The 26,513-nt window shown below is 45.0% G+C and overlaps 1 protein-coding gene and 1 pseudogene across 2 annotated transcripts in view; one reads left to right on the forward strand and one right to left on the reverse strand.

Annotated features, from left to right (window-relative positions):
* The window catches only part of LOC309655336 (putative E3 ubiquitin-protein ligase TRIML2 pseudogene), a 396,542-nt pseudogene that overhangs the window by 121,890 nt on the left and 248,139 nt on the right, over window positions 1-26,513 (forward strand). The window lies entirely within an intron of this gene.
* The window catches only part of PRKCH (protein kinase C eta), a 221,605-nt gene that overhangs the window by 17,529 nt on the left and 177,563 nt on the right, over window positions 1-26,513 (reverse strand). The window contains exons 11-12 of the mRNA XM_082450419.1: window positions 5,287-5,425; window positions 4,444-4,632 (exon numbers count right to left, since the gene is read on the reverse strand). Coding sequence (XP_082306545.1) covers window positions 4,444-4,632; window positions 5,287-5,425 — 328 coding nt within the window. The remainder of the gene's footprint in view (window positions 1-4,443; window positions 4,633-5,286; window positions 5,426-26,513) is intronic.

Genomic DNA, 26,513 nt, shown 5'->3' on the forward strand with positions numbered 1-26,513 from the left:
TTTTCTGAGGAACTGCCTGCTATATTACTTTCCGCAGTGCCTGCATCATTTTACATTCCGATGAGAGTTGCTCAAGGGTTCTAATTTATTTGTTTGTTTTAAGTAATGTGCTGAATGGCCTTTGGTGAGTCACAATTTCTCTGGACCTCAGTTTCCTCATCTATTAAATGAAGGAATTTTAATGGATAATCTCTTAGGTTTCTTCTAGCAATTAAAAAAAACTGTATTGGTCTAATTGAATCAAGTTGCAATTACAGCCAGAAAGCAGTTTAAATGGTTTCCTAATACAATAAATAGAGTCATAATTTTTCAGAGAAAAGGGCACAGGATCTAAAAATACACCCAGGGCTTCCCTGGTGGCACAGCAGTTAAGAGTCCGCCTGCCAATGCAGGGGACACGGGTTCGAGCCCTGGTCTGGGAAGATCCCACATGCCACGGAGCAACTAAGCCCATGCGCCACTACTACTGAGCCTGCGCTCTAGAGCCGGTGAGCCTCAGCTACCGAAGCCCACATGCCTAGAGCCCGTGCTCCTCAACAAGAGAAGTCACCGCAATGAGAAGCCTGTGCACTGCAACTAAGAGTAGCCCCCGCTCGCCGCAACTAGAGAAAGCCCGCGCGCAGCAACGAAGACTCAACGCAGCCAATAAATAAATAAATAAATAAATAAATAAATAATAATAATAATAATGCACCCAGCTCTCACTGATGATAGTGGTGGCTGCTTCCTGCGCACCTACTCTGTGCTCAGCGCTGTTCCAACTATCCTCCACGCATTATCTCAGACCCTGAGGGTACAGTTGTGGAAACCGAGGCGTGGCAAAATTGCGCCATCTTCCCGAGGTCCCACAGCCAGCAGGTGAAAGAGCCAATATCTGCCCTCGGACAGCGCTGCTCTGGAGGCAGTATCCTCACCACCACGCCCTGACGCTTCCCTCCTGGGTGCTTCGCCCCAAGTCTTGAGTGCTCTTCATTGTTTTCTTTCTTTTCTTTGATCACACTTCTGTTTAAGTGTCTCAGTCCTCTGCCAAGAACAGCTGAATTTCCTCAGCTACAGCATTGAAGCTTTTTATTTTTAGGCCTGGAGGCTGAAATGTACAAAACTGTCTCTGAAATCCTCTCGGTGAATGTTTTTTAGTAATTTCCTCTGACACCTTTTCCAGTGTTTTCCAGAAAGTCACTTTTAAGGTACACTCCTTGAAGGAGGAAGAAACAGAATGCTCACTGTGTTCCTGTGTGGTTTACATGTATGAATTCACTGAATCTGGACAGCAACCCTACGACATGGATTTTATTACCTCGATTTTATAGGATTTTATGAGCAAGGACACGGAGATTCAGAGAGGTGTGTTAGCTCGTCAAGGTCACTCAGCCAGAATGTAACAGAGCTGGGAGATAAGACCAGCACGGGGTGAAACCCAAGCTCCCTCCTACGGGGAGACTCCCGGCAGAACACAGAGAGCCACTTAGGAAAATCAGACACACCACGACCCGCTGAGCTGCTAGCATTAGAAAGGGGCCAAAATAAAGGGAAGTGAAGAGGTTCACAGCTTCCCAGAAGGAAGGAGAGGGAACAACTCAGTCTGCACTGAAGAGTAGGTTCTCTTTCGGCACCAAAGGCTCTGTTTTCTCCCAGAACAAAGATTGTGGAGGGAGGATATTCCTGGATAACATATATTCTAGTTACCAAAAATATTTCTATATACATCAAAGATATAGTTTAAAGTAATTGGGGGAGGGATAAATTAGGAGCTTGGGATTAACATACACACACTACTACATATAAAATAGATAAACAACAAGAACCTACTGGATAGCACAGGGAACTCTACTCAGTACCCTGTAATAACCTATATGGGAAAAGAATCTGAAAAAGAATGAATACATGTATATATATAACTGAATTACTTTGCTGTACACCTGAAACTAACACAACATTTTAAATCAACTATACTCCAATAAAAGTAAAAAAAAAAAAAAGTAATTGGATGTATCTGGTTAAGAAGAAACCATCTTAATAGTTCCATATGATCTTAACATTGCTTAGTGCCTGTTCTAGGTTTTACAGGGATTGAGTTAAAAGGGGTGAAATCTAGGTCCCAGATTTAGTCGGGAAGAATTCTCTTAAGAGGATTCTAAATGCCAGAAAGAGGTTGAGGACTCCTAAGAATTGGAAATAAAAAAATTGAGAGAAGCAGATGTGGGTTAATGTTCAACTCAAACGATGATGTGGTCTCCAAAGAGTCCTACTGGACCTACATTCAAAAGGTATGAAGTGTTTATCAGAGAAGGACTGAACTGAATTGTTAATCCCTAAATAGAGAACTTTAAAGTTTCCTGAGGCACAGACTGACTTTTATTTCCTACCCTCCATGGTACCTAGCACAGCAACTTTTATACACCAAGGCCAACAAAGCATATTTCTTTATGGCTTGAACTAGCATTTTCAGTTGAATTATAAACTCTGGGGTCCTTCTTTTAAATATTAAAAAAGTTAACTCAGCTATGGTAATTGGACTAAATGTGTGAATCATGAGAAACCATTAGTATTATGATCATGGTTGTTCCAGGCCACAGGGGATTAGCATGCCTTGGGATTCGCAAGGACCCAGACTCTAGATGACAGAACTGGGAGAGCGATAATGCAAAGTAAGCCCAACTCTGCAGCACAGTTTTGTTGTGTTATCATAGATTAGGTCATCAAATGTATCTGGGGCCAGCTGAGGTGAGTATCTTTCCCTTCTAGAAGTTAAGAAACTTCAAGGCATAAATCTACAAAGACAAGCCCTTCTCCCTGATTTTTTTATTAAAAAAATTATAAAAGCCACATTCTTGGTTTCCTTAGTCTACATTTTCTACTAAATATACAAATAAAATTTTCTTATGAAAAGAGGCTAGATAGAAGACATTTGGTAGAATCCAAAAGTACTTTACTTCTATTTCTTTTTTTTTTTTTTTTTTGGCCATGCCACACTGCTTGTGGGATCCCAGTTCCCCAACCAGGGATTGAACCCCGGGCCGTCGGCAGTGAAAGCACAAGTCCTACCCACTGGACTGCCAGGGAATTCCCCACTTTTATTTTCTATATGAAATTAATGCTTCCTCAATATCAGGAGAGCATTTGCACCTGAACTTGAGAATTGAGTTATGAATTATGATTCATTTTGGCAATATCTGCCTGAGAAGGATTTCTGTGATCATTTCTCTTTCAGTAGAGAATTCTCAGGGACAATCATGCCATCAGCCCCAGGACACAGTGATCTGTATACAAAATGTCCTTAAAATGACACTAATTATATGACTGGAGATTTCTTTTTTTTTTTTTTTAAGATTTTTAATTTTTTGATGTGGACCATTTTTAAACCATTCAATAAGACTTTACTGAATTTGTTACAATGTTGCTTCTGTTTTATGCTTTGGATTTTTGGCCATGAGGTATGTGGGATCTTAGGTCCCTGACGAGGGATCAAACATACACCCCCTGCATTGGAAGGTGAAGTCTTAACCACTGGACCACCAGGGAAGTCCCTAAGACTGGCAATTTCTAAAGAGAGACAAGTCTTTCACCAGCATGGCTAATATTTCCCAAATTTAGTTTTTTTGTCTCAAATCACTGGAAAGGATATGATTTGAGCAAAGTAATTCTTATCCCATAGATACTATCCAGGAGAGAATGGATTGTTCTGATTTTTCCCTATTTGAAGAATATTCATCTTTATTTCTCCTATGCATTTAGTAGGAAATAATACATGATTTGCTAATACAGAACTGACCCAAATTATATGTTATTCTCTCATTACATGTTACTTTCTTATTTTCAACATAAAGCATCAAATCCACTTTCTTCCACACTTGAAAATAAGGCTTCCAGCACAATGCCTTAAATGCACGAATGAAAGACTTTTTCAATGTGATATTCTACACTGCACCTGAATCCTGGGCCTGGCACCTGACTTGCACAAGGATAACATGGAAGCAAATGAGATCTTGCACAACTTTGGAAAGCCTCTCTTCTCCTCTCCCAGCACTACGGGAAAGGCCCCTTCATCCTTCGATGTTGCCGACAGAAACACAATCCGTATCGAAACAACCGGGAATGCTGTTCACATGACCCAACGGCCTTATGTGTCCTGACTGGATGAAGCGGGAGCATCACTTCACCTACACTGAAGCCACAAGTGCTAGAAATACTTGATATATGGCAGACAATGCTATCAGTTGCTCATGCATTGGCTCCAAAATAACTATTGCATAAGAGAAAACAAACAGCCTGAGAAAACTCTGCTTCTTTGATTCTACAGATTAAAACACAGATTTCAGTTAGAGCTGGTAGCTTACTGGTAGGTGGTATTAAAAAAAAACAAAACAAACCCAAAGCCCAAGAAGCACACTCAGCAAGCTGGTCTGCAATAGTTCAAAAGCTGGCTGAGTGCACCAAACTTACAGATTTCAGGATCCCTGTGGCATCTTCATGCAGCCATGTAGGGTAGACCACTTCGTCGTTCAGTATGGCTTCAAAGAGGTCATCTTCGTTCTCTGCCTCAAAGGGCGCGTGGCCACAGAGCATCTCGTAGAGCAGCACGCCCATTGCCCACCAATCCACTGCGGGCCCGTAGAGCATCTCCTGGAGGATCTGTGCAGAGGGGTAATGTGAGAAGAACTTCATGCATCTGATGAACAAATGCATCAGTAATGACTAAGGCAAATGATGGATTAGGAGATGAAGTAAAACAAGGGAGTTTCCTGCGTTGGCATACATGTTTCATTCCATCTCTAGAGAGTGGTCTGTTTTCCCTGGGGTCAATTCAGAGGCCTTGTCATCCAGGTGATCAAACATCTATGGCCTGCTTAGGCCAACGTAATAGTATATGCAGATCCAAACCAGAAAGGGTTTTGGAACTATATCTGTGGGCTCACTCACTCCTATGGGAAAGATTCAAGAGCTTGTCTTTATTTCTGCTAAATGGGGCTGGGTTCAAAGCACTGAGTAGAGGCAAAGAAAAAAATTAAATAGCTGTGCCTGGAACGTACTTTGTCCTCATTCAGGGCTAAACCCTAAAGCAACTGCAAAGTTTACAACACTCTTTTTGACTCAGATTTGTATTGGGAGGAACCAAGGACATTTTCAGCCATCATTCACCCAATGAGCCACAAAGGAGTCTGGAGGCGTCAACTTTCAATGCCGCCCACCAAGCTGCAGCACATAAATGCAGCCTGTGTGGCTCTTCTGACGGGGCTGCTAGAGAGCCTGGATTTCCACAGCTGCTCAAGCAGCGAGCACACTCACCTCTGGAGCAATGTAGTCGGGTGTGCCGCAGAAGGTGGCCGTGGTGACCCCGTTACAGATCCCCTCCTTGCACATCCCAAAGTCTGCCAGTTTACAGTGACCCTCGTAGTCCAAAAGTACGTTGTCCAGTTTCAGATCTCTGCAAGAAACAAACAGCAGCATGTGGTGGGGCAGCCGGGCCCCAAACCGTCCACCTGGCTGAGCTGGGTCACGGGATGGGAGATCACGCAGCCGGGAGAGCTTTCTGCACGCACCCTTCAAAGGGAACGCACTTCTTTGTGTTATCTGGAGAACAAATTTAGATCTGCTCTTGACATCTGCCTCATGGTTCCTAGACGATGGTTCCATCTGAATGGGCTAACCACATATCAAAACACAGGCTGCCCATTAGAAACTGAGAATGTGACTTCCAGGCTTCCCACTTACCGTAAGCCCATGAGACATCCACCCACCCGCCCCCTGTTCTCTGGCATCTATCTCTGCCCACTGGACTTCACTCGGTGAACATTCCGGAGCAAGTGGCCACTGTGTGGCACAGACTGTGATAGGCATCAAGAGTACAGACGATCTTTCTTCCTAAGGAACTCACAGTATAATGGGGAGACAGATATTTGCTAGACTGTAAGCTCCATGGAGGAGCGACCAGGTGGGTTTGGTTCACCACTGTGCCTAGCATAGTGCACTCAATAAATATTTGTTCAAAATATATACATATAGATGTGTGTGTATAGAGATGCATACACATGCATACACACACACACACACACACACACACACACACACAAAGGGGAGGGAGGAGAGGAGAATGAGAAGGGGGTTGGGGAGGGAGACAGAACCAACTGTTGTACAATACAAGTGGCACAAAGGAAGTATGAACCAAGGGCTGTGAGAGAAACACAAGAAGGAACAATTAATTCCTTCTAGTGGGAGGAGAGAGGGACATTTCCACAGGAGAAACAGAAATTGAGCTGGGTCTTAAAACATGAGTCAGGGTAGGGGTGTGAGAAGGTCGCTGTGGGCAGGTGGGCAGGGCTATCGCATGGAGCAGGTGCAGAGGTGTGATGTGCAGGTGGGCTCAGGAACCCCACGTGGTGTAGTAAGGATGGAGAGGGGGCTCGCATGGGAACACGGGGGCCATCAAAATGCCAGGACTGGAAGGCAGAGTTAGGTCCAAACTGTGAAGTGTCCTGAATGCCACACTAAGGAATTCTGATATTTAGATATTAGGCAAAAGTGACCCACTGAAGCTCTCTAATTAAGATTTCCAGCTGATGAGAAAAGATCAGCTAGAGGCAGCTGAAACAGTCCAGGGAAGAGATGACCTGAACTAGGACAGTGACAGATGGAATGAAAACTAGGGGGTCAGTCAGCCAGTGCTTTGGTGAAAACACAATTAGTATTAAGGCTCGATGACCATTTAGAGGGAGATGAGGAGAAGCAGCAAAACTGATAACCCCTGGGTTTCTGTCTTAGATTCAGTGGGTCAGTGGGGACGTTAATAACCAGGGAAAAGCAAAACAGGGTAAGAAGAGGGTTTGTTTAGGGGTACCCCAGATACATAGAAGTCTCAGATATTATGGTGAGCACAGGACAAAAAGGCACTTACCGTCCCTCCCCCAACCCCTAGGAGCAGAATCCACTTAAGGGAAGTGCGTTTAGCAGCAGAACTGTCCGGTAAAAGGCCTCAGTGGAGGCAGGAACATGGGTTGGATGCTAATAAAACTGTCTGCAAATGAAAGGCAGTGCCCCCTGAACACCCCCTCCCCAACACAGGCCTTTGGCACCACCTCTCCCATCGCCATGCATATCCGGGCATCATTACAGAGGGAGGTCTGGCACCATGGCAAACTGGGAAAGAGTCCTACACACCGACACCATTGCCGGCCTCTAAGCTCAGCCTCGGGAGAGCTCCAGAGAAGCAGCTTCGCCTATGAGGCGACACCTTTATGCTTTGCTTTTTGAAGGAATGACGTGCTCAGAGGCAACCACGTGGGCTTATCGGTGAGGAGAGGCTGCCCAGCCAGAAGGCGATGCTAGGTGCCTACCCTGCCCTGGAGGTTTGCAGTCGCCTGCCAGGTGGGAGGCTGCCACGGCCGCGGCCTCCTGGGGCTGTGCTGTTAGGAGTGCTGGTGGGCCCTCACTGGGCATCTTCAGAGCGGGGGCTGCTGACTGCTGTTCTGGAGCGTCAAGTCCCCAGTGGGCTGTGTCGAGGCACTCATAGCTCTGTTCTCCCATCCCTGCTCTGACAATAAAGGTCTGTTGGGCTGCTTGGCCCGAGGGAAAAGGCTGGTCTCTGTCCAGCCCAGAATCACGCTGTGGCTCAGAGGAAGCAGGTGATGACAGAACTGGCGAGACTGGTTTCCACACTGGGCCCTGTGAGTTGGTCCAGCTGGACCATGCAGGTCTTACAGACAGTGGTCACTGGAAGACACCCAGGAATGGAAACCAAGTCCTGTCTTCCAGGAATCCCCGATAAGCGAGGTGAAAGCAGCAGAGCTTTCTCAGACCAGCCTCCTCTCCGCGCTTGCGCTCCAGGCATCTCCCCGGTGTCAGGCAAAGACGTGCTGGGTACTTGTGCAGCCAACGCAGGAAAGCGAGTCTCCTCTGCCTCTAACCCAAACCCGGCCTCCGGCCTCCATCCTCCAGTCGGGCTGCCGCCCCTTTGCCTGAGCAGAATCCCACTTCCCTCACAAGCAATGTTTTCAGTGGGCTGTGGTCTGTGGAAACTGTATCCTCCTCCACTGACCCCTCGACACACACACACACCCAGCATGAGCAAGATTTGTTTAGCCAACGTGAAGGCGGAATCCCAAAAGCACAGGTTGAGGGTGAGGATGATACTGGTCACGGCCACTGCCAAGAGCACATTCCCACGCAGTTGTTCTTCCAGAAGTGGTTTCAGACCCGAGGCCCTATTAGCGCCTGGTTGTCTGGCTCTGGGGACTGATGCAAACATTATAATCTCTAACCTCGGCCAGCCACCTCTAGTCTGTGGCTTCAGGAGAGACCAAGGCTGTGGGGGACCCGAGCCTGGGGGCTGGCTTTATCAGCACCGTGTTCCAGCCCAGCGGTCCAGGCTCGTGTGGTCCGGCTCCCAGAGCGCTCTGACTTTCTCACATTGCCAAACAGGGCGACTGCATTTCTGAATTCTCCTGAAGCCGTTATGCCTGATAAGGGCTCGGAAAGGATCTCCTTGGGTAGCAGAAACAAGTGCTAACAGAAACCCACAACGGTCTAAAGAGCTGACCTGAGATTGCTCAAGAGAGCTTGTCACTAACGACCCAGGTAAAGAGGTTTGATTGTTTATTGCTCAGCAGCTGTCACAGGTAGCAGGAATTGTTCGGGGAGAGAAAAGTGCTCTGTCATCAGTTTTCTAAGCTGCCCGTCACAATGCCCTCTGCACACAGAAGTCTTGGAACACAGCCCCGATACTCAGGACACAGAACCGAACAGCACTGGGGATGAGACTCAGCCTGGTCACAGGATGCCCCAGGACACAAGAGGCAGGTTATATACCTCAGTCCTGACTTTGTCGTCTCATTTTAGGCATTCTCAGAACTGGACCAGCCCTGAGGGAAATGCCATTGCTTGTTTCACACCAGATGCTACCTAATAGGACAAAACTCTCAAATTGGGATCCTAAGGGGGTTCGATTAAGAGCATAACATAATCCCAGGCTATCAGTTCTGTCCTCAGCCCAAGTATCTCAAACCTCCAGTGTGGGGTCTGTTCTGATGTCCCCAGCTAGTCAGCTCTGCCCCTGGAGCACCCAGTTCAGAGCTCTACGACAGCCCACCTTTCACTGCACTCCAGAAGACTCTGTCTATGTACCTGTCTCCCCACTTGGCTGGGGCTGAACCTCATTCCTCCCTAGCCTCAGCTCAGGCCTGGCAGAAGATGCTGACCAAAGAGATAAACAGAAGAATGTCAGATGGATAACAGTGAGTTGTGCTGGTCAGTTCAGAGCCTGTTTTATTTTTAGGGGAAGGAAGGAAGTTCCATAAACTTCACTGGGACTTTTGTTCCAAAGTAATTAAACCTATAAAAATCCATGTGCTTTACCCCTTAGAGAGAGATTCCAGGGGAAAAGAAGAGCCCTGAAATATAAGTTCAAATTCTTTGCTTTAGTGAGGCTGGAGAAAAGAAACTGCTTTAGGAGGGGCAATCATAAAGCAGAGAGGACCCAAGTGTAATCCTTTCCCCTGGTTTACACGCAGATGGAAGAGGGTTTTCAAACAGATGCAAAGGTTACAGAACCATTTATGGCCACGGTCAGCTTCCGCTCTAAGGGTAAATAGATATCTTCACTTAAACAACAACAACAACAACAAAGCAAAAAAGTCACCCTCTGACTCCTGAATTGAATATGAAATATGCAGAGGTCCGTTTTTGGCTTTGGAGTTCTTCAGCCTCCTCTGCCCACATGTAACTCAGTAGCCAAAGTTAACAAGGCTACACAATGAAGACTACAAGTTCGTACAGGACAGAGGCTCAGATCCTAAACCGCTGAGGGCTCGTCATGCATTAGCTTATTGAGCACTTGTATTTAATAGTTATACCTTTGTTATGCAAGCACAGAAGGGTAGAAAGAGTTATTTTATCCTCCCTGATGGTCTGAAGGGTACATTGTTCTTGCTGGGTAATCAGGGTTACTTAAAATGCCCACAGTGGTTTCAGAGAAGAGTCTCAAGTGGTTGACGACAAAGGAAATTCAGAAATTGTATTTATTTTGTTTCCACCATGAGCTATTCTGAGAGTCATAAAACATAATGACAAGAGACTTACTGCTTAGATCACTAGAATCAGTTACTCTTCCAAAAGAAATAAAGGACAGTGAGTTGAGAGCTGGCTCCGTGAACAAGAATGCATCGAAGAGGCTATTTAGTAGCTATTTTTAATGTATTTAAAAAAATTTTTATCTTGGAAAACTTCAAACTTATACAAAAGTATAGTGAATAACATAACGACTCCCATAGTGATCTCACAGCAAAAGCCGCTATCAATGCCCAATTGTGTTTCAGCTGTGCATTTTCGCCCTTCTTGACCCACCTTTTCCAGATCTGGAAGCAAATCCAAAACATGAAATCATCTCATCTATCTCTATGTTAATATCTAAATCTAAATGACAACAATTTTTTAATGAAGTACAACTTTGCTATTAGTTTTCCTAAAATATACAGTCAATAGACTATTGTAAGTATATTGCTTTTTGTCTGTTTGCTCATTTGGGGGTATGTGTGTGTGTCCAGAGAACCTGAAAAAACCTTCTGTGGATGATGATGATGATATAATAATAACAACAACAATCAGTGTCATTAGCAGCTAACATACATCGAATTTTCACTAAATGCTAAGTGCTTTATCCATATTCTTATTTTACCTTCAAAACAACCTTATGAAGTAGGCTCTACACCAACATCATTTAGTGAGCCAGGGATAAAGTCAGGATTTGAACTCAGTTCTGCTCACCTCCCTCCAAGGCCTGGGCTCCAAACCCACTACAATAGGCACACTCTCTTCCATGCAGTGCTACTGTGTCACTGGCTAATCCTCCTAGTAGACTGCTTCCTGAGAGGACTACATCAATTGAGAAACAAGAACCATCTGAAAATCAACAAATATCCTGAGACTGAATTATGTCCAAAGGCCATTTTTGTGCACATTATTAAATGCATAATCAAAATTCTGGAAAAATAGTTTTTTTGCTTTGGTTCTTAGCTTTTGCATGGAGGAGTTGATTGGATTTCACACAATCCTTGAAGGTACAGGAGTAAGGGAATGCATAGCAAATCCCTCTCTAGTTGTCAAATATTGAGAAGATAACTTGCTGCCCTCTTCTAAGGAAGAGAGGCTGGCATGTGGGCAAGAGTTAAGAGGTGGCATTTGCCAAGAGAGTGAATTTGGATTATGATATTAGTTTCAAAACAAAACCATTTAGGGCAGGCTTGGGTTTTGAATATGTGGGTTTATATAAACTTGACATTATTCCAAAGAAAGATGGACTGTATTAAATTGGTAAAAGAATTTTGAAACGTCACTGAAATAGCAAAAGCCTAAAATTTGGTTTTATCACAAGTTAGATATAGTAATGCCATTCATGTCACCTCAGAGAAGACATTCAGACATTCATCCACCCAACAAATCTTTGGGTGCCATCTGTGAGCCAGGCAATATGCAAGGGGCTCAGAAGGTCCAGGGAGGATTTCAGTCTTTAGCCTAAGAGGAAAAAGAAACCACTGAAAGGTCTTACACAGGAGAAGGATAGCATTAATCTGATTTCACAACAAACCTCCAGCCACAGGAAGGATAATAGGTCAGAGGGGATGAGAAAGAACATGAAGAGACCAGCTGGGAAGCTACTGAAGAATTCAGAAAAGAACTGACGGTGGCCTGGATCAGGGTGGGGCAGTAAGGTAAAGAGAACTAGATCAATGGAGAACTACTAGGGGCAAAAAACCAATGGGATTTAGTAATGCAAAGATGTAGAAGGTAAAAGGAAAGAAGGTATGAGCATGTTGTGGCTCAAAGAATTTATTTGGAAATACTGAGGTATTTTTTAGACATCTGAGTGGAGATGTTTAATGGGCAGCTGAATATACATGGCTAGAACTCAGATGAAAGGCCAGGCAAAGGATAGAAATTTGCAAGTCATTAGCTGGGTGTGGATGAGTTCACCTGGGGAGGGAGAATGGAATAAAAAGGAGAGGGCTTGGTACTAAGCTTTGGGAAGTGTATCCTGAGGATAACATCCCTGGTCTTTTTCACACTGAGACCACAAACACTAGAGAGAAATTATAGTCAGAGTGGGTAGCATAGCTGAGTGCCGGGAAGCAGGGATCCAACTCTTTTGCTTCCAGTGGATCATATGTAGTCCTGTTAAGATTTAAAAGGATTAGAAAACATTACCCTTTTACATTCAAAACCATCTTATGGATTCTTTCTAGGTTAAACTGTCAACCTCTGCTACATGAAGTGATGATTTGGAGAGTGTAAACTTAAGTCTTATTTTACAAAGATGTTTGTTGCTGTACTGTACATAACAGCAAATTTTGGAAGCAAGCTAATTTATTTATTAATAGGGGAACAGCTAAATAAATTATGGTATATCCATGACAGAATTTTATGAAAGCTATTAAAATCGTATGAAGGGCAAAAAATGCAGGGAAATGTTTATGACAGAATTTTTGTCTTTTGAAAGTTATTTCTTCTGGGATTATACAAGTACTATTTTCATTACCTAAAATGTGGTCATTCCTGAAGAAATTATGGCGAAAATGACGGGTTCATAGTCATCCAATCTTTTCTTCTTAATGCTACACTACCATAGATCATGAATTAACTTGTTTTTCTCACTTAATGAACTTTTGGACACATTTCTATATCCTGTAGATCTGCCTCATTCTTTGTAATGGTTACAAAAAATTCCATTATAAAGATGTTTCGTAATTTAACTAGTCCCCTCTCTATGAACATTTAGATTGTTTCTAATTGTTTGCATCTTCAAACAATGGAGTAATGAACATTATTTGCACTCTTGTAGGAGGGTTAAATTTTTAGAAGTGGAAATGCTGTGTCAAAGGGTATAAATATTTAAAATTTAAATAGATGTTGAGCAACGGCCCTCCAAAAAGCTGGCACCAATTTATACTCCCACCAATAGCGTACGAGAGCATCCATTTAGCTTCCTTATTCAGGTTAGAGGTAATCATCCTTGTATCCTTGCCAATTTGCTAGGGGAAAATGATCTCATTGCTTTAACTTCATTTCTTGATAATTGAGATTAATCTTTAAAAAATATATATGGTTAATGGCCATTTATATTTCTTCTGTTGCCTATTCACAAGTTTTACCTATTTTAAAATTTGAGTTATTTTTTGGATTATTTTTTAGAGGCTCATTATACATTATGGATAGAAGTAATTTGTTATATGGGTTGCAAATATTATTGTTCAGCTTGTTTTTGTTTTGTTTATGGTAATTTTCATATTTTTATATAGTCAAATCTATCAATCTTTTTATAGCTGCTGGGTTTCACGACTTATTTACAGACTGATACAATTCTAAATAAAAAAGCAAAACACGAAATTGTATTTTCAATATTCTCTTATGTTACAATTGTTGGAGTGGGGGACAGAGGGAAGAAAGAAAGACAGGAGGGAAAAGGGAGAGGTGGGAAAAGCTAAAAGAAAAAGATTACAAGTTTATTTCTAGGTGATATGTTTATGAATGATTTTTTCTCTTTTGTATTTTCTAAATTTTATAGGAATTACATGTTACTTTGATAACCAACAAAACGTCATAAGATATGTATTTACATATTTTGGCTTTAATCCTTTTCTTTGGTCTCTCTACTGTTTAAGGCTGTAATTCCCAAGGAAGATGTGGAGGGAAAGTGATCTACTGGTAGGAATAGAAAGGATTTATTCTGGAACCCAGGCCGTAAGGGAATGTTGAAAAAAATCACCTTACTTGCTTAGGGAATGTGAACATTTGTAGACTCAGAATTCTGACCTGTTGTCATAAGCTCATTTTTTTAACCACTGAAATTACCAATGCTTGTGGATAGCATTGGTATTTTCAATAGCCCTATGACATGTCCCTGTAGTCTTAACCAACTTAAGTACGAAAATGAGGCCCTTGCTAAAAGAAGCAACGTTCCCAATTATTAAATGAGGTCCCCATGCCATTTGTCCTCATGAAGTGACAATCTATCTGGTGTTTGTGAGGCTGATCTATTGCAACATCAGCTTAAGAACAAACACATGAAGCATGAACATTCATCATTATGAAGGTAAATGCGAAATAACTTACTTTCTGGTACATGAAAGTCAATAAAACAATTTCCAACCCAGGAAGTGTTAGAGGCTCCTTTGTGGCTCTTTTCCCCCTACCTTTTCATATTTCTTCCCAACAGCGATTTGAGATGGGAAATGATTACAAAAATGACTCCGTGGCGAGTCTGGCTATTTTACTCCCTTTAAAACGGGGCCAGGGACTCACAAACTAACCCCCTCAGGCCAGGTGCTGCGCTCCATCCTGTGTTGGTGTTTGGTGCACTTGATATGCAGGCCGCCTGTTTCCACCTTCACCCCTGTGTACACACAGGACCAACTTAACTTGAGCAAAGGGACTGAGAGATTGCCCCTTGCCTTGTCTTATGGTAGGAAAAATAAGCGCAAAGAAAACATTCGTTGACTCTCTGGACAAATGCAAGAGGCAATGAGTCTGGCTAATGTCCACACTGCAGATCACACACCTCCTTAGGACCATCTAATGAGCCATCAAACCTGCAGTTGAGCCTTCGATGTATATTTTTTCCTTCCACAACCCCCACACTCCCAGGAGGGTTGAAATTCCCTAGCTGAAGCGGCACAAATTTATTTAGCACTCCTTACAATACTCGTATTTTATAGTTGCCAAGAAAACCTCTCTCACCGACACTTCTTGCCAAAACGCTTCCTACGTGATACCTGGCAGCATTCGGTGAGAGAGCCAGAGGCAGGGTGGAGGGCTTCAGACAAAGACACCAAGGAGATGATAGCCCCTTGGTGGTCAGGGAACTCCTGGCCTTTGGGCCTAGCTCCGACCACACAGAAAAGATGCTGGGCCCAACGGCATACCTGGACTTGATGGTCCAGGGGGCACAAAGTGATCAACAAGCTGAATCCTGCTTTAACTCCGCAGGCCCCCCGACTGCAGAGAGCCGAGCGCAGCTGATCCACGGAAAACTACCTGCCAGGGCAGCGTGGCTTCCCAACCACAGAAATCCAACAAGGAAATGGAGGTTCTCATCTAGCAAGACCACAAATAGCATCGGCGAGTCACAGGGATGCTGAGAGCCTGCAAGCTGGGGTCACGGTAGGCGGGGAGGAGACTCTCGCTGGCTGGCCGTCCGCAGGGCACGTGCATGAAGATGAAGGATGGAAAGATTTCCAATAAGGAGGAAGCAGAGCATGGCTCGCTCCTAAGCAGAAAGATTTTAATGACAATCAGGGCAGCTGTGGAGGAGGGGGTGGGGTGGGCAGGGGCAGACGGATCCTACCAGGTTTATGCTGGACACACGGTGCCAATACCAACAAACGGGTTCACAGAGTGAAACTCTGTTAACGTTACTGGGCACACAGCACTAGGGAAATGCTAGCCATGGTTTCTGGAGACGATGGAGACAGTGTGAGGGACAATGAGACATCTTAACTTGTCTGGCTGCGGCTGGTTCCCTCTAAGGAAACCCAGGGCTCTTCTGACTAATGAGACTAGATCCTGTCACTGGGGCTGGTTCCCTGAAGCCAGTCCACTGAGAAGAAACAGTAATGTCCCTCCTCTGCCAGGGTTACAGCTTGGGGCAAACAAGCAGCAAAAGCTGGTGCAGCCATTTGCTGAAGGAACATGCAGCCTTGCAGACCACGTGAAGGGGGACGTGGGTACTGCTGGGAGGGGGTGAGGAGGAATGTTTTATGACAGGAAGGAGTAGAGTTTATAGCCCCAATCCCAGGAAGGGATATGCAGGCTGCTTTTGGCAAATGGCTAAACACAAATCTTTGCCAGCATTAGTAATACCTTATGCAATAGCAATTTCAGAGGGGAGGGGTGGGGAAGGGAGGGGCGGGAAGAGCAGGGGAGGGGTGGGGAGGGAGGGAGCCCTCGGATGACCTGAACAGGAACTTTTGGCCACATCAACAGGTCTCATCTGGTTACCTGCTCTCCCTATCCGAGCAGAAACCTGAGCCATCTAAACGGAAGTCTCTGAAAAAACCCAAGGACATCTATTCAGAACCACTCCCAGGCCCGCAGAATTGAATAGGAACCTCACATCTTAGTTCTGGATTATAGTCAGTACTGCTTTGTTTTCTAATTATGTTTTGCATAAAAAGCCTTGCTTTCCCCAATCAGATTACAAACTCCAAGGGTAGGCCTGGAATATTCCACAGGTCATTCCCAGACTACTGATCACAGGCTGAGTCGACTCAGGACAGTAACACACCTCTGAGTTCCTTTCCAAGAAGGAACTTTACTGATTTCCTCCTAACGCTGCGCATGTCAGAGAAAATGTGCAAAGCATCACATTTTCCCCTAAGATATTCCCTTTGGGAGAAGTCACTGCTACTTCCTGAATACCTACCTAGTCTGTTCCCAGTACTTGGTCTTGTAACCAAAGAGCCCAGGTTTTTCAAAACAGACATTTAAGTTGTTCATTTTGAAATATGTGAGTACTTGTCTGTGGAGACACTGTCCAAAGACTCGCCAATTTTATGTAGTAGTATTCTTCTTCATAAAGGTAATCTGTTAAATGCGTAAGAGTCATCATAACTTCCTAAGATCTTAAAAGTCAACAGAATTCACAAATCAGGGGGAAAAGTATTTTTAGCTTATGCATCTTAGTTTTACTTTAGAAAGTATCACCAAACTTGTAAGCAGAAGTAGCAGATGAACATACCTTTTGAGAGGAGACTAACATTCTTCTTGCCTAAATGCTGGACTAATCTTGATCCAATAAGTAAAGGCTATTTCAGTTTGGTCACTTTCCCCAGCTCCTCAGTTTCTCTGTTAAAACACTGTTAAGGTCACAAGGTGATCGACCTTAGTCTAAACAGTTACTAACCCTGGATTTCATTCCATAAATAATCCATGCCACAACATTACACATATTCCCATATGTATATTACAGAGGCAATTAAAGACCTTTTGCAAATATAAGGTTTCATGCAGCAATAATAGTGGGGCATATTTTACATTTCCTAGGGAACCACACACAGTCCATGCTGATGATCTGGTAACAAATCCAGAGTGACCAATTCTGGAGACACAGCAAATCTGGACTTGTGGCCAAGAATGACGGATGGGCAAATACTCGATTATGCCCTTATGGAGCAAAACAGCCCCCATTTGCCTCTTTCAATCTGCTTCCTTCCCCCTCCCCCAGGCAACCTTAGGGAGGTCATTCGACCGACTTTTGTCTGCCTGTTCCTAAGAAGTAGTGTAGTGTGAGGTTAAGGGACTCTGGAGCCAGGCATCCTGGGTTGGAATCTTGGCCCTATTCTTTACTAGCTGTGTGTGATCTTGGGCCATTTACTTAATCACTCTGCGTTTATTTCCTTACAATGAAACTCAGATAAAGAGAGTTCCTGCCTCATGGGAATTATGAGTGTTTTAAATATGAATTGCTTAAAACAGTGCCCACAATGCACTGAAGTGCTATGGAAGCATTTAGCTATTATTTCCTCATCAACAACAACAACAAAGAAACACATAACAGATAACAGCATGGCCGGTTGCTTAAGATTTTTATGAGAATCAAAACCAATAGAGAGGATACACGGACTTTATAAACTCTAAGTAACTACTGTGAGCTTTTGAGTTTGAGGCAGGGAGGTCTATTGGGTTATTAAGTGACACATCTGGCTTATAAACGGCTCTGCGGGGAAGAGAGCGAGAAGCCAAAGCAGCGTGCCACGCAGTGCCCCAGCCTGGCGCCAACAACGAGCAAAATGTCTCAAGAACTGGTGCAACCCCATCATCCAACACCTTCGTCTCCTTTGCACATCTTTGCTGAGACCACTTTCTGAAGCACTAATATGTAGGAACAAAGATCTCTGTTCAGCATCAGCAGCCCTGCCCAGCACAACGAGAAAAGGTTGGTTTAAGTTGAACAGCCAGGCATTTCACTACAGGTGATCCATTCTTTCAAGCAGAATAAGCTGGAGGAGGAGAGGGAAGTCACTAAATCCTGCTGTTGGCTATCAATACCATCACTGTGGCTGGGGACATTTATTTCCATTCTGGAGAACTGACATGGGATCCACATCCCACAATGCAATCAAATAAAACTCCACTGGTACACCCGGTCCTCGTTTTCTACCCTCTCCCTGCCTAATTATTTAGGACATAAATCCAGTTATGGAGATGGGTCTCATACATTCAATGATGTGATAAAACCCAGCTCCTGCAAGGCCACTTTTGGGGCATGTTGTTTCTAACTGTTCGCTGTTTAAACAATATGGTGATAAATGAAGGTATCTTTTCAGTGTGTCTAAACCTATTAATATTTTTTATCACGTGTTTTCACAAATGAGCAGTCAACTCCGGGTACCATGCTTACATTTAAGAATTTCTATCAAGGCCACTGCACTGGTGTTTGCCTTCCTTTACCACAGGAAGCCAACAACGGTCACAGGTATTCAAAGGAAGGGGCAGGCAGAGAGTACAATTCCAAAATCCTGCCTCGGGCTGCTGCTATTTTATGATTCTTATTTTCCCAACTAAAATGTGATCTCCAAGGTGGTGCCTCCTTGTTTTCATTTTTCTATCTTTGTATTTTTGAGTTCCCTTTGGTGCCTAACACCGTGCTTTGCACCTACTGAGCCCCTAATAAATGGCTGATATTCTTTTTTTTTAATAAATCTATCTATCTATTTATTTATTCATTTTTGGCTGCGTTGGGTCTTCATTGCTGCGCAAGGGGTTTCTCTAGTTGCAGCGAGTGGGGGCTACACTTCGTTGCGGTGCCCGGGCTTCTCATTATGGTGGCTTCTCTTGTTGCAGAACATGGGCTCTAGGTGCGCGGGCTTCAGTAGTTGTAGCACGTGGGCTCAGTAGTTGTGGCTCGCGGGCTCCAGAGCGCAGCCTCAGTAGTTGTGGCTCACGGGCTTAGCTGCTCCGCGGCATGTGGGATCTTCCCAGACCAGGGATCCAACCCATGTGCCCTGCATTGGCAGGAGGATTCTTAACCACTGTACCACCAGGGAAGTCCCAATGGCTGATAGTCTGAAGAGCACGCCCCCTCCGCCATCTGGTGTTGGTTTGGTCCTGAGACCCCAGTGAAGCTGGATTAAGGGAGGACGTGGGGGACTCTTAGGAAGCTGGTTGGTTCTGGTTTGTGCTGGAACCCTGGCACCCACCTGGGACCTCTGGAGCGGACATGAAGCTGCCATTGCCTGCTGGGGTCCTGTCTTGGAGGTGACCTAGGACCAGGACAGTACCCCAGGAACCTCTGTGGCTCTGAACACACTTTCAAGTCCACCCCGCTCCAGACATGAATCCTTCCTGTCCCATCTAGAACCAAACCAATTCCATCCAAGAGAGAAAGGAAAACTGGCCCTGCTTGGTGACTGCTTGTTCATGTTTGGCTGATAGGTGAGAGCAACCTGTGTTCCTGTAAAAGGAGGATATTAAAAATTCTGTTGACTTCCTAAACAGGATGTCTGTGAATTTAACTGACTACTACAGGACACAGTGAACCTGGGAGTGGATTCTGTCATTAAGACAGTGGCCATGAGCAGAGAGCACAGGCAGTCAGATCGGCTGGCTGAGTGCTGCTGGGCAATGTGCAGGCTGGCATCTTGGTGCACCAGAACCTTCTGAGGGACACACATCCTACCCTCTCCTCAGAGGCAGCACAGGGGGTCAGGCGGTCAAGCTGGAATGCAGGTACTATCAGGTGCACTGTCTAGTCAAGGGACAAGGACACTTGTTCCAAGCAAGGAAGCAAGGTTTCTTGCCTCAGCTCTGCCACCTCTCTGGGCCTCAGTTTCCTCATCTGTAAAATGATGGGATGGGACTCAATGACATCCCCTCTCTACTGCTCACATCCAGTCAATCACTAAGAACTGACACTTACGCCTCCTGATTATATTTAGAACTGGATACCTTCTCTGCACCACACTGCCATGGTCTCTATTCAGCCCATCTCTTCCCAGGTGGATCACTGCATTTCCTAACTGGTCTCGTTCCCCTTTTCTCCTCCATTCTCCATGCTCTACCAGTTATTTTTCAGAACTACAGTTCTGATCTTGTCCCTTGAACGTCTGAAACTTTAAGAGGTTCCTGTCTGGCTGTAGCATCTGTAATGCTCCACCACTGGGCCTCTGCCTGCCCTGCCAGCCTTACTTCCTCCCTACACTGTCCTCGCCTGCTTTACATTCCCAGATGAGCACCGTGCTCTCTGGTGGACAAATGTTCCCTGTGCCTAGAGCAGTGCTACTCAAAGTGTGGTCCGCGGACTGGTACTTACCTGCAAACTGCTACTGGCCCACAATGCGGTAGAAAATGAATGAAGTAGCAATGAAGTAAATAGAAAACTTGAGAATCAGCATGTAGAAACTTTTATAACTATTCAACAGTAATTTCATGTCTGTTGAATCTAATAAAAATTTGGGCTTCTATTTATGTCTTTTTAAAAGTTCATTTTTCTAGTAATTTACTTTTATTACATTTTATACAAGTATTGGTCCTAAATGGATTGGAAAGGAAGAAAATCCACTGGTTTACCACTGCAGATAGTTTGAGGAGCTCTGGCCAGCATCTTCCTTCCTTCTTCTCTACTGGGCTTGTCTGACCACTTCAGTCTCACTGAAGCCTCTGTGGCTCAGAAACTTCCTGCGTCCCTTCCTTGGACAAGCATGATGTCTCTCCTCTGTGCTCCAGGGGAATGTGCTGCATACTTCTAATTATAGCATTGACTGCACTGACTGTAATTGTTGTTTTCCCTGCAGGTCTTTCCCATGCTTAATTCAGCTCTCTAACCTCAGAGCAAGGTGCCTGGCACAGGGCTGAGTGGGCAAATAAGTGCTGATTAAACTGAACAAGCCCTAGTTTTTTACCCTAAACTCTGGTTACATGCCCTTTACCCATACACCCCTTGAGTATAAAATTCTTCTGGCCAGTGTATCTCCCTCAAATACCTAGTTGGTATTCTGTACATAATGGGTGCTTAGGAAATGAGGAAGAAATAATGGGAGCTGCTTTCTGCATTTGGTGGTGACTTCTTTGTGCCACCCAGCCAGTTGTACTCAATACTCTGGCTCTCAATCTAGTCCTAGAGTTAATATAAGAAAGCTGGGCTTGTAGGTACAACAGCGCATGACTAATGTGTGTGCCTGGTGATTAAGCATCCTTACAACAGTGTAGTATTATAACCAGACAAGACAAATTACCCCTGTACATTTTGCATAAAATTAAAAGGTCAGTCCAGGAAGAAAAGGAATAATGAGATTCCTGAAGTCCTTCATCAAGTTGAAAAGCTCATCTGATTTTTTTTTTTAAAAGGCATCTCATGGAAAACTCCAAAACCAGAAGGGACAGAATATTACAGAAGAATCGACTTAAAATCTCAGAAAATCCTTTAAGCCAAAACTAAAGAACACAATTCCCATCATATGGGACTACTTTCTTTTTGAAAGTTGATAAATCCAAAATTGTCACTGGGAACCAGTGGTTCCCTGCATTTTCCAGAGAAGGCAGTTTGAGAACACATTTCCTGAACCTCAGCCTCTTGGGCTCTACTCCTAGATTTTCCCTTTGAAGCCATGGAAAAATTCTCTCCCCTCCTCTCTGCTTCAGAGACCTTTCTTTTAAAATGGTAAGGTAATCACCCACATTTTCAGGATGTAGTGTGTGAAATTATCCCAAGACTTCATGAGGGCTTCTGAAGCCAGGGCCCCTAGCTTCACTTATGGTTAGGAGCCAAACAAGTAAGCCCCAGAGACAGAACAAGTGATTTTTTTTTTTCCCTGTTGGAGAAGGGAGTCTTCCTCATCCAAACTAAAAATAAAGGATCAGCTGATGAAAGAAAAATCACCAACATTTAAGATCTGAAAAAAGTGATTATTTTGAAACAGAACATTCTGACTGACTGATGTAGGTAATGTACAAGCCATCGAGTTCCACCCACTCTGATGAACCCCAGTTTCACTCTGAGTTTTATGGCCATTCTGAACAATGTTTTATCTGCCTATAGCACCTGGGTCCCGTTGACACAGATGTGAACTCGGAATTTTTGGTCTGGGTTACGTGACACATTCCTGGCCAGGAAGGTGGTGCTCTCCCTCCTCCTGTAACTTTCCATCAATGCAAACGAGGTCACAAATGCCGGGAGGCAGCAGCGACAGGTCTACATGGGAGAGACTCATCAGCCAAGGCAGGGTTCGTGCTTTCTCTTCTGCAAAAAGCGTTCATACCATCCTGCTGGCACACGTCGGGGAGGCTGTGAGCTTTGTGCCACAGATGAATTGAGACACCCTCCAAGCCATTGCTCTGGGGATGCCTTTTCTTCCTTGCATGGCTCAGGAGGCAAGAAGCTTCCTCTGCCCTGCCAGGCCCTCAGAGGTCAGGACTCAGGGCCATCAGAGAGGTTCGGCCTGTTCTGGGCTGGGAGTGGCCCCAGCAACTCCTGACTTCTGGCTGGCTGGAGCCAAATGTGACAGGGGTGAGTGGCCTGAGGGAGTGTCCTTTCCTAGGGACAGCGAACATGGCCTGCCCTCTTGGAGCCACCAGGGGACGCTCTGGAGTGGGCATTCCAGAGACATCTATTCACTCTGGATGTTGCTCACCTGCCCAGTATTGGCTCTCAGGGAGCAGAGCCAAAGAATTGATAGTTCTAGGTCCTAACCGGATGGAGATTGTTAACTCTCCCATTGGCTGGGGTGGGGAAAAACCCGTGGGATATGTGAAAAGGGGGAAAACTCAGGAATACTATTTGCAGAGGCTCCACCTGAATCCTTAAACCGAAGTAAGATGGGAGTTCACTGAGTGGGACTACGTTGTCAGGTAAGTTCCAAAGCAGCTAATAAACACAGTCTTCTCACGTCTCTAACCACTCCTAAGTGTCTCCTTGCTGGGCTCCTCCTCCTCCACCCTCCCTTGAAGGGCAGGCGGTTCCCTGAGGTTCTGTTCTTGGCCCTTGCCTGGGTTTATTTCCAGCACAGCTGCTACACCATATGGCACCTTTGTGCAAATTAGAGAAAGGCACCCCTTTCTCAAGACGTGTTACCACCATTGCCTAGGACATTCACAGTGATCACACACATCATCACAGACCCTGACGGAGGGGCACTCCCTGGAGATGCTCAGCACACGGTCTGCCCGGTTGAGCAGCGGAAGCCCATGGATTCAAATATCACCCTGGACAGATGGCTCCCAAGTTGAAACCTCTACCCTGACACCTCTCTCTGGAGATCCAGAGATGCCTGAGAAGTTAGCCATTAACTGATTTGGGGGCAAAGCTACTAGGGATGTTTCAACCCTTCAAACCCAAAAGGATGAAACTGGACATTACCCACTGCTGTCATCACTCAGTTAAAAGTTATAAAGCAGAAACTAACACACCATTGTAGAGCAATTATACTCCAATAAAGATGTTAAAAAAAAAAAAAAAAGCTTTAGAGTTCTCTGTGGGAAATCTCGGAGTCATCTTGAATGCCTACTCCTTGGTCCCCATATCCAATTCACCAGGGTCCTCTCAGCTTTTCCTCCACTCTATCTCCCATCCCTCTTCCCTTTCCATCACCGGCACTGGCTTGCTTCAAACCATGACTAGGTCTTGCCTGACTTACTCCAAGGACTCCTACCTGAACTCCTGGCTTCTGGACTTGCTCCTCTGCACTCTATTTCACACAGCACACTTATTTCCTATTAGTCTCTTTTCTCCAAAGCTTCTGATGGTTTCAACTGACAGGCCAATAAAACCCAAACTTCCTAGCCCACATCCAAAACCTCCCATGTTCTCACCCCAACTTACCTCAACTGCCACCCGCCCCCTGCTCTGGTCCCTCAGTCACACTGAGTCCTCATGATTCCCCAGCACAGGACACTTCCTGCCCCCAGGCCTCTGCCCTTACTGTTCCAATTACCTGGCAAGTATTTCCATATTTTGCTGCTAACTAAAAACCTATGGCTCAAGTGCCATCTCTTCTCCAAAGCCTCTGCTGACCCTCTGCATCAGAATTAATAGCTTCCTTTTCTGTGCTCTCATCGCATTCTGTTTTCGTTTCACTTTGACCATTTATGGTACCATGTCTTAAGCTGTCAATTTATGTATGTGTTTGGAGCCCCCAATAGACTAAAGCCTTGAGGGCAAGGACCCTGTTTTACGTATCTTTTGGTTTTCAGAGCCAAACCCAGTACAAAGCAGATGTGCAGGACATACTGAATGAGTAACTGAATGAGTAACTGAATGGTGGAGACGGCTCCTTCATGGTCAAACAAAGGCCACGGAAAGACTTAATGATGGTCTATTCTGAGCCTGCATGTTGCAAACCCCAGCCGAACAAGGGAAGATGAGTGCACCACAGTACGTCAGGTGGGGTGAAGGGTACTTTCCAAACCAAAAGGTCCATTTAAGACAAACACACATTGATGCCATAACTCACAACCTGCATCAAATGTGATTCCTGGAAACCAAAACCTCTTGGCAGGGGGCTGAGGCTTGGTACCTTGGAAGAGAGTTGGCAGGGTTTGGGGCTTCTTTCTGAAGTTCCCTTCTGCCTCTGCACAGCTCTCCAGACCCTGGACTGACACAGTCCCACCGCCCATGTTAATAACACATTACAGGAATCTGGACATGACTCAGAATAATGCTCACCTTGGGAAGGTGAGAACGTGGATGGGAAAGAAGTGCCGCCAAATGGGATGCTTACAAATCTAATTAGTAGCACCGTCTTGAGAGCAGAGCAAAAAAACTGACTTTAAGTTCTGAGTGAAGTAATGCCCTCAAGCTCCGCTCTTTGAGATACATTTACAGACATGAGAAATCCATCTAAGAAAGACCATTTACAGCATAGGGCCTCATGTGTGAGACAAACCCAACCACCTGACCAGCATTTTTTCACCTTTATCCTATGTAATGCCAAACCTCCTCTTATCTGAGATTGGGATCCCCCATTTGGGGGAAAGAAATGACCAGGAGTACCAATCTACCAAGACAGAAACTGGGGAGGGGTAGACTGACTTTGCTTTTCTGACACAGTGGAAAATGTGGGTGTCTGCACATACCACTGCCCTTATATTCTGTCCTCATGCAGAAACCTGACTAGCACAGAAAAAAAAAGGAAGAGCTTTCAAAGTCAGCTGATCATACACTTTTCTGGCCATCTAGATTCCTGCTTCCTGGATGGATGTCACTAGGATGGCCTTAATAATATCATTAACCAAGCCATCCTCCATCACTGTGCCTAGAGAGGGGGGAAAAAAACCACACCCCTATCAATACCTAGAGAAGAACAAGACTCCAACCTCTGTATTGCCTTGATGCTAAGATCTGTGCCCACTCCATCCCCTTTAATGCTTTTGCAACAGGGGAGTTTCTTGAAACTCACGACAAAAAAAACTTGCCAGTTGCCAGTATCCTCATTTTCATCATATCAGGCACCATCAGCATCTTGTGATCTTCAGTTACTTGGAATCAAGGATATATAGTAATTTTCAGTATGCATTCCCCTTGTCAATTGCTGTGTTAAAGGCTGGGGGAACCAAAGGGAAGGAGCTACTAACAGGGAAATTACGACTTATGCATATTCATTCACCTTCAAAGAAAACAGAGTCCAGGTAATTCCATTTGAAGACACCAGTGCCTTAAAAGAGGCTTTGTGGAAGGCCACTGGCTGCAGGAGCTTTCCTACTGCATTACATGTCTGTTCAGGAGGAGTCACTGTGTGGCCAAAGGGAATAAGAGGCAGTCAGGTTCCTTCTTAGGGGTTGTTTTTTTCTTTCTTGGTCTGAGAAAGAGCCCCATGGAGCCATAGGGCAGGTGACTGATAGCCTCTCCCATCCTTCGTGAAAGTCTAGGTTAAGGATAGTGTCTGTTTTTTAGGAGACTCACTCTTGGCACTGAAGAGAAATTTTCTGGGAGAGTGGCAGGGGGTGGGTGATGGCTAAAGAAGAAGGGAAGAGGAGCTTTCCAGAGAGAGCCCACTCAAGAAGCCAAGGCGTTCAGACTTGGCTTGGGAGGGTCATCATCGCCCACTCGAAGGAGCCTGCATTCCAGGGCTGGCATGTATGGTAACACCACGTACCCCCCTGACACCCCCCAGCTGGGGCTGGGAAACTGCCACAGTCTCTCTGATTTGAGGCCCGGGGCCACAGTGCGGTGGAGTTCCTCCTGCTGACTCACAGGAGCTCCACAGAAGTGTGTAGAAATTCCATGATGAAAGATGATCTTCATGACATTTCTGCTAGTGCTGGGATATTCCATCAGATTTCCTGGAGCAGAGTCTGGCCGCCATCCAAACTGTGGAGGGATGGTTCACTGTTTCCAAAGTGAGGCGGAACAGCTCCCTGTGGTTGTAACATTCTAATACATACTACCCTCGTTTCCTCTGAGAGACCCACAAGGGGACCTACTGCAATGGAAGACTGAACCAGGCCTGTGGGCACTGATGTGGAGCTAAAGGACATCTGGGAGTTTTGGAGGAAGTGAATGAGTGGCCAGGGCCAAATGTGGTCTGGTCTTGGGTTCC

This window comes from Balaenoptera physalus, assembly GCF_965194825.1.
Source record: "Balaenoptera physalus genome assembly, chromosome: 2".
Classification (NCBI taxonomy): Eukaryota; Metazoa; Chordata; class Mammalia; order Artiodactyla; family Balaenopteridae; genus Balaenoptera; species Balaenoptera physalus.